This window comes from Callorhinus ursinus, unplaced genomic scaffold (genome assembly GCF_003265705.2).
Source record: "Callorhinus ursinus isolate GAN/ISIS: 27379988/994484 unplaced genomic scaffold, GSC_fseal_2.0 scaffold53, whole genome shotgun sequence".
NCBI lineage: Eukaryota > Metazoa > Chordata > Mammalia > Carnivora > Otariidae > Callorhinus > Callorhinus ursinus.
This window is the reverse complement of record NW_027397115.1, coordinates 7888091-7897136: the sequence shown is the minus strand read 5'-3', so window position 1 is coordinate 7897136 and position 9046 is coordinate 7888091. Positions and strand designations below refer to the sequence as shown.

General features: G+C 40.8%; 1 protein-coding gene across 1 annotated transcript in view; it reads right to left on the bottom strand.

Annotated features, from left to right (window-relative positions):
* Positions 1-3677: 3677 nt before the first annotated feature.
* Positions 3678-9046, bottom strand: part of DPM1 (dolichyl-phosphate mannosyltransferase subunit 1, catalytic) — a 16781-nt gene continuing 11412 nt past the window's right edge. The window contains exons 7-9 of the mRNA XM_025853357.2: positions 6569-6637; positions 4947-5061; positions 3678-3882 (exon numbers count right to left, since the gene is read on the bottom strand). Of these exons, the coding sequence (XP_025709142.1) occupies positions 3778-3882; positions 4947-5061; positions 6569-6637 (289 nt within the window). The 3' untranslated portion in view covers positions 3678-3777. The remainder of the gene's footprint in view (positions 3883-4946; positions 5062-6568; positions 6638-9046) is intronic.

The window sequence follows — 9046 nt, the reverse complement described above, 5'->3', positions numbered from 1 at the left end:
CTGGCTCGGCGGGCTCCGGCTCGCGCCGCGGCCGCGGCTGCTGCCGGGGGGCGCGGCGGGCGCAGCAGAGCGGCGGGCGGCGGCGGCGGCGCGAGCGGCTCCCTCCAGTCCCCGCGCGGGCGGCGGCGGCAGCGTCGTCGAGCGGTGCAGACAAAGGAGGGGCGGAGGGAGGAGACGGAGGGTGTGGGAGAGGCGGCTTCACCGGCGCGGGCAGGCGGGCGGCGGCGGCCGCACTCCTCTCGCTCCTCAGCAGCGGGGACCGAGAGAGGGAGCTGTGTCTGAGGAGACGCCAAAATCCCCCTTAGCGCTGCCCGAGGGAGGGGGAGGGGGCACAAGATGGCGGCGACCGGGGGGGGGCGGGAGTTCAGCTCATGGATCCCGGCAGGCGGCGGAGGGGAGACCGGGCCGGCGGAGGCGGCGGCGGCAACGGGCGGGGGAGGGGGCTGATCCCGCGTCTCCCCTCAGCAGACAATACAAGCGCCTCGGAGCGAGTCCCCGAACCTGCCCTAGCCAAAATGGCGGCCGAGAAAGAGCGGAAGTGACGTAAATACCTCATTAGCATAAGAGGACTCATTGTCCAGCTAAGTAGGGGGGTAGTGGGGGACAGTACCCCTTACCCCCATGTCCCCCAAGGACACCTCTCTCACTCCCACCTGTGCCTGCACCTAACTTTTTTGGAGGGAGGGTAGCACCAGCACCCCCACCTAAGGGAAATTATATAATCCCCACTGAGGGGGAGCTCTCGCGAGAACCAAGAGGATTTGCCATTGACCCACTAGGAGGCGCCGCGGATAATGGCCGCAGTGCGCTTCCAGGGCCCGTGTGCACGGCGGGCGCCTTCCTCTGGCCGCAGCGCCGGCGGCGGAGGCACCAGCAGCGGGCCGCAGCACGCCCTGCACTCAGTCAGGTGGCCGTGCTGGGGATCCCTGCGCGGGCCCAGCTGGGCCTGGACTACATCTGGCGGGAGGGGGCGTGCGGGCAGCCCGGCGGCTCCACGTGCTGGGAGGCCTGCGCTCTCACGCGCCGGGCAGCACCGGGAAGGGCAAGGACACCTGGCCCGTCGTGCGTGATGCCTCCTGCCTTATATGAGGTGTGAGGGCCTCGTGCTTCGCACACCGACTGGAGATGAGCCACAAGCCCATGGAGCCCTGGTTCCTTCCCGGTGGGGTGGGTTACTTAGTGGACAGGGGCTGACATTCTTCCAAGTCGGTGATGGGCTCTTCTCTTTGGCCTGAAGAAAACAAATGCGAACCCTAGCGTTTGGGGGCCACCGGACTGGTGAAGCCTAAAGATGAGCAATGATGTTGCTGATGGGCCTCCACAAGATGCTCAAAAACTACCCTTCAACTGTGGTCCCAGGGACACTTCTAGTGTTACCACAATCTGGATAGCACAAGATAGCACATGGACAGTCTGTGCAAATTTAGGTCAATCCCAACCAACACATTATCTCAACATTTGAACCCACCTTTTGGAGTAGAGTGCATCTGAGAGTATGTCATAGGCTAAACATACTGAAGAGTAATGAACGCCATCATGAAGGACCAACCAAGCCTGTTAAGGTGTGCTCTGTAAATGCACTGATCTTTGGCTGTTTCTCTAAATTTCAAGATAAAATAGTTTCAAACCATACTTAACATCCCAAAAGATTCTGACTTAATTGAAAATAGTACTAGTTGTGGTTACATATAGCTCAGTGAAGACTTCAGTTAGCAGGTTTAAACAAGCCATTTCATCCAACACAGAATTTCATTAATTTCTGAAATTATGACAAAATATATCTTTAAAAGCCAAATCAGTATTTCAAGGGGAAACGAGAACTGGAAAAGTAAAAAAAAAAAAGGGGGGGGAGGGAGTGGCACCAAAGCATCTGATTTAGAGAAACAAAGATGAAGAATCTAATTACATGTTACAGAAGACAGGCAAGCTACTATAAAATAAGCAAAATAATTTTATAACAAGTTCAGTTTTCCTTAAATATACTTAGATTTCATACAGTGATAATACAAATAAATACAAAGGGAAGACATCTGGATTTCATACTTGGCCTAATTTACAAAGTAAAAGGAGATGCTAGGTTCACACGTAAATGTTTTAAGATTTTAGTGCTTAAATCATCGGATTTACTACAAAAATGCATCTAAATAGTTCAGATTCTTTTCTAAATAACTTCTACATGATGAAAGTCTTCACTGCTCAAATACTTTCTTTACCATCAATTCCAGTAGTGACAGGGTTGTGACTATGGGATTAAGAACCAAAAAGATTAAAAAGGCAAAAGATCACTATCTACTCTAGTGAGGTCTGAAGAAGGCAATACTTAGTGAGTTCTCCGAGGTAGTTACTTAATCTCTGCTCCACATACTTGACAATAAAAACTTTGGGTTTAGATGAAGAAGGAGGGAATCTAAACACTCAACAACAACAAGAGTACTGTATTTCTATTACATTAGGTAATTCTATATTAGACAGTGATGAATTTTCTAGTTATTATTAATGATGAAAGAAGTCATTTCCCCCAAGAAGGTGGGTCCATGGTGTGCGGGCTGGCTACACAGCTCTGTGTAAAAGGGAAACAGAATAGTTGAGGCCCTTACTGGAACGTGTCCTATGGATTCAACTATGGGAGTAGGTAATGTTCAAAATGATACCAAAGGTTTTATAGTCTGGTATTTATCTCTGGTAGGATCTGTCAGAAATGCAATGGAAAAATCAGATTTTAAATTTCTTTAGCAGCCAAATTAAGCCAGGAAAATATAATTAGGAATACTGTTCAATAAATATGCTTATTAAATAACTTAAGAGATGTCTCTTCCTTTTACTTGCAAAGGACAGTCAACTTGATCTTAAGCTTATTTGCTCAAAGTACGCCTTCCCCCAAATTCAAAAGATACCATGTGTTTCATAAGCTATGCTACAGTTAGAAATTTATCTTTTTTTGAAACACTTAGGTTAGAGAAGGTAGGTAAACAATATTTGTGCTGGCTTTAATGTGCATTTTAACCGGCAGAACACTTACAGCTTAGTAGTAAGATGTTTACAAATTACTATAGCAGCTAAGTCCTGAAGTCATCAAAATATTGATGCCTTAATGTCATCAGTATTTTTTCTTACTGATAGCAGTTATTGCTCAGGATAGAAAAAAAAGTAGCTATGCAATCAATGGATGTCAAGTTTCCAATTCAGTATGTATTTTTAAATAGACTTGCTTTGACAGATGAAATGCTTCATCAATTCAAGAGCTACAAACAGCCCAACTTTAAATTCATGATCTAAACATACTGTTTTATCTAGTTTAAGAAATCTGAGATACATTTTTAAAGAAGGGGCAGAGGTGTCTACTTCTTCATTCATATGGAAACAGGCATATATATTTCATGAATATAATTAACATTATTCTTACTTCTGACATCTATTACAAAGAGCTATGAATCCAGTTCTTTATATACTTCAAAATCTTTCCCACGTTAAGAAATTCTGCACTCATATACTCTAATGAAAGCAGCAATATTTTCTGAAAGAAAAAGAAACAAAAACAAAACCCAAATACATTTATTTACAAGTCTTAATACAGCAAAATCAAATGGAAATTGAGAACACTGCTCATTTTTCTAATTTAATTTGACATATAAAATGGAGTTTCCTCAGAAAAAAGATTTGTATGAAATTTACCTTACCTTATGATTTATGCTCTAAGAGTACATTTTATAAAAATCAGCAACCGGGCTTCTTTTATGTTTAAATGAAATCAACATAAGTATAATGAACAACTTTCTTTTATGTAGTAGCAAAGAGAGTCAATAATCCTTTCAAGAAAGAGACTATTTCATTTCCTCCCAACTTGGATTCACCATAAACACGGTCCACAAATGATATTGGAACCTGGTTAAAAAAATATACGTTGTCAGTCTTCAAAAATATTAGAAAGGAAGCATAGCAAGCATACAATACAGTACAAACAAGATTTGTATTATGATAGTCCTTCAAGTAAGTTCAGAAGTTAGGTGATTCTTATAGCAACTGTACCTCCAAATCTTTAAAATTAAACATTTCACTACCCAAATACAGGTCATATGAACCAAATCTACAACCATTTGAAAAGCAATGACCCTGAATATTAAGCTGTTGACCAAAGTTTCAACCTCTTATTTCAAGAAAAAAAAATTATACTCCAAAGTAAAATGTCCTTTCACTGAATTTTTTCAGTAGTCCATTAAATTTATCTGTTACTATGTTTTAGTGTTAAAAATCTTGACACTTCCACAGGAGACGTGGCATTCTAGTTATTTTCTTGCTATAAGAACATTAGTGTTAGAGAAAGAGAGCCTTTCCTAAGAGCTCAACAGCTAGCTGTAAATATTACTGACCACTTCCGCCCCCATAACTCCTGTCTTCTTCATTTACTCATAGAAAATGGCAAATGGATTCATCCCTAGAGTGGCTCTTGGTTATGGCAAGAGGAAAGGGAGCAAACACACTCATCCCACAGTGCTGAGTGGTCAGAAGAAAGGGCAAGATGCAGAAGGTACCAGTACCTTTTAATTCTTTAAAAGGGAATACTGCCGGGCGCCTGGGTGGCTCAGTTGGTTAAGTGACTGCCTTCGGCTCAGGTCATGATCCTGGAGTCCCAGGAATGAGTCCCACATTGGGCTCCCTGCTCGGTGGGGCGTCTGCTTCTCCCTGACCCTCCCCCCTCTCATTCTAATAAATAAATAAAAATCTTTAAAAAAAGGCAATACTGCCTTCTATTAATGTTTTAAATCCTGGTAGGTCAAATGCAGTTAATTTGAAAGTGAATTTTCACCCTTTAGTGTGTGGACGTTCTAACTAGAAACCTCCCACATTTATTTAGTAGTTGTGCAAGTTAAACTTTTTATCATAAAAAGTCTAAACCTACTGTTTCTTTATGGGGAATACAACATTCTATTTACCATCAGTTTGCCTACCTCGCCAATAGTATAATTCAGCTGTCGTGCCCGAACAATCATCTCCATCTGGAACACATAGCCTTTAGAAACACATTTTTCTATTAATTTCTGTAGAACTTCTTTTCGGTATAACCTGTGAGAAATTAAAATATATATGAACACCTAGGTAAATACACTTGCCTATATGTATCCTGACCTTTTGAAAGTTCACTGGTATTTATAAAACCTAAAATTTTCACTACACATTTGCATGCAGAAAAACTGTCACAGCTTATGATTATGATACATTTGTCCTGAACTGGAATGGTCATGAAATATTTGGTGAATAATTTAGAATAATTTTGAAAATGAATTCTTAGTATCTTTTAGGGAATTAGTTTCCTACTATACTACCAGAAATTGTAATAGGGTAAAGTGAATCATTTGAAGTAGAACCACCCACTGTTTTAAGTTTTTAAATTTTCTTAAAATTTATTTTTAAAGTTGAACGAAGAGAAACCGTTCCAAATACCGCAACAATAGAGTTGATAGATGATGAATAATCAACAATATACAGTAGATGACAAGAGCAAACCCAGTAATTAACAGGTGCTTCCTCATAAATGTCTGAGCAGTTTCTATTTCCCAAGATGTACTAAGTAAATTTCCTGAGATAAACGAAGTCCTTTTAGGAGACTTAACAGGGAGCTCCTGAAGAAAGTGACTTCCCAGCTCCTCTCTCTTACTTTATAAATCTGATGTGCTCCGTGTTTGGCCTGCACATTTGCCCATTACAGGTGTCTAACTGTGACCTCAATTGGTGATAGCTGTAGCCTACCAGGACTGCCTCAATCCTGCAATGCCTAGGTTCCTGTCTTAACCTTGTGTGTCAATCTAACAAAAGACCAAAGAATTAACATTATTTAATGGAAAAAAGCAAATACCAACTAATGTAAATTATCAACTAATGCATGAAGTTTGGACCTTAAAGTAGATGAACAGGCATCTTATAGTTTCAGAGATTAAAAAAAATGTGGCAGTCTTTAGTCATTTGGCATGGTCATACAAAACAGTTCATCTTCTACGGCCAAGTCTAAAATTAAAAATAACCCACACCCCCAAAACAAACAAAAATTACCCTTCCCCCAACCTGAAGGAGGCTTTGTTCCAATTAAACAAGAATTTTTTTTTTTTAATTAAAAACATGGAGATCAAGGCAACTGAAAACAACCTAAACATTAATTATTTTAAGCTCTTCTGTGGACAGTGCTATAAATATTCATATGAATTGCAGAAAATTGCTGGAAGAGGTGCTGTTCTTTGGAGCCTATTACCAGTGATAGCAATGTTCTGAATAAGAAGTGAGCAGCCACCTTGGCCCCCTGAGGCCCCCACTAGGGGTTGAGCACCAATGTGAATGTTAACAAGCAAACTAACCTAAGCCCTACCTTTGATGCTCTTTAGAAAGTACATTTTTCCTTAAGAAGATGCTCAAGCCTCATTAGCAACTTCTAAAGAACTTCAGTCTATCTTTGTGTGTTCCGGAACAAAAAAGGGATAGAACTAAAAAGCATTTCTTAAAAATAAGCCATTGTATACCAAGAAATTTAGGCAAGAAGTTGTAAATAATAGAAAATATAAAATTACAGTTTTTACTGTACCTGAAACTTCCTGTTAAATCAGATGCTCCTGGTCTGAGCAAAATCTGAGTTATAAAATTGGCCCCGCGGCTGTTTAAATAAAACAATTAGATTTTCTTTATATAATACATTTTCTAAACAAGAGAAACACATCCCAGATCAGAGTGCTCAAACTGGTTACACTAATTTCATAAATGCAACACTATTTCACAAAAATGTCAATTTTACAGAAATTTTAGTCAGTAAAAGATCTAATATTCTCATTTTTGAGGAAATGGGGTCTTTTATTCTTCGAATGTGACATTTAGAGGGGACCTATAAAACAATCATTCTTCTAAGCTTTAGGTAAGAAAGGCTAACGGATTTTTAATTCAACTTGCGTATTTGCCACCAGTCCTCATTTAGAATTATGAACATCTCTCAGACAGCAAAAGGAATCAGGGATTTGGAGTTTCCTTTTCAGATTCTAATAATCACAAGGGATCACAGGTTTCAATTAGGCAACAGGTCAGTCTGCATAAAAATGGCACTTTTTTAAAAAAGAATGTATGCAAGCGGGCAAGGGTTTTGGTTTTTGGCAATCTCTGGAAATTGAACAAAAGGTTCATTCCAAAACTGTTTCAATCTACTTGGGCCGCTATAACGAAACACCACAGACTATGTGGCTTAAACAACAGATACTTATTTCTCCCAGTTCTGAAGGCTGGGAAGTCCAAGATCAAGGTACAGCAGACTTAGTTCCTGGTGAGAACCCTCTTCCTGGCTTACAGAGGGCTGCCTTCCTGCTGTGTGCTCTTCACAGGCGAGGAGGGCAACAGAAGCCAAGCTCTCTGGGTCTCTTCTGGAAAGGGCACTAATCCCACCATAAGTGCCCCATGGTCACTAAATTTAATTACCTCCCAAAGGCCCCACCTCCAAATACCAACACTTTGAGGGTAAGGTATTTTAACACATAAATTTTAGCAGAGACATCCAGTCCGTAACAATGACAGGGTATGTGCTTCAAACACAACTAAGTATCAATTTCAAGCTATTACTAATAGCTACGATTAAACATTTCAAAAAGATCTGAAGTGCCCATGGAAAAAGTGACTTTTGTATTGCAGCTATTTTAGTGGGCTCCGATTCAGAAAAAAAAGTTTTCTGGGGCAGACTGGAAAGAACAGTTTCTCTCCTAAACCAAGGTAACTACCAAGGCCCTCCCTAAGAAAGATTATTTTTATATGATTAAACATGGTTAGGGATATAGCTGGGATAATAGCTAACAAAAACATTTTCCCTTTCAAATTGCTTCCAATAACAAAATAATTCTAGGACACAGTTTACCTCTCAAAATGGGTTTAATCAAAAGGAAAGTGAGCGTGTATGTATATACGTGTATGTATACGTATATTATTTGTACCTCTAATCAAGTGAATATATTTCTAAATTGGGGTTTTTATTTTTTTTTTAAAGATTTTATTTTATTTATTTGAGAGAGAGAGAGACCGCGTGCGTGTGTGTGCACAAGAGGGGGTAGAGTCAGAGGGAGAAGCAGGCTTCCCGCTGAGCAGGGAGCCTGATGCAGGACTCGATCCTGGGACTCCGGGATCATGACCTGAGACAAAGGCAGTCGCCTAACCAAACTGAGCCACCCAGGCGCCCTAAATTGGGGTTTTTAAATTAAAATGCAGCAAGAGGCAGATGGGCTTGGACTGAAATTCTAGTTCATACAAATAAGTCCGTGGGCAAGTGATTACGTAATCTTTCTCAGGAGTATATATATACTCTGAATCAGTGCAGACATTAACAACTAATGACACACACAACTCAATACAACTTAACGATCCAACTAAAAGTTGTAAAAGGTCTCTGATTGGGACTCCCTAATTTTAAAATAAGAGCTGTGATGACCAAATTCAGAGGGCCTGAGAGATCACTCACTTGTTCTCAACACTGGCTGCACAACAGAATCATTTGGAGAGCCTGTGAAAAATACTGATGGTTTTGCCCCACCCGTGGAGATCCATTCGCATGGTCTACAGTGTGTGCCCGCGCACACACAAAGAAAGGGAAAATGATAGGGAACAGTAATGTATGGTTTTCTCTTTACATGATTCCAATATTCAGCAGAATTAAAAACCACTGTTTTATCCAACCCCTTCATTTCACTGAAGATTGAGGCTCTTACAGGTCTTAAATGACTTGCCCAAGGTTCCACAGTTAAGAGGCAGAACTGTGATTAACTTAACAGAATCTTCAACAGGAATGAAAAGGGTAATAAAAAACACTAATATTATTAAGAATATGTATAAAGGTATGCTATCATATATTAAGTAGTAAGCTACATAGATCCCTTAAAGATCTCATCTTCTCAACCACCACAAAAAGGTGATATAGATTAAATATGGTCAGAAATTCTTTGTGGGTCTTCCCATCAATAAGTGGATTCTCCTTCCCCATCCCTAGATTATGGGTGTGTGTGTGTGTGTGTGTGTGTGTGTGTGTGTGTGTGTGTGT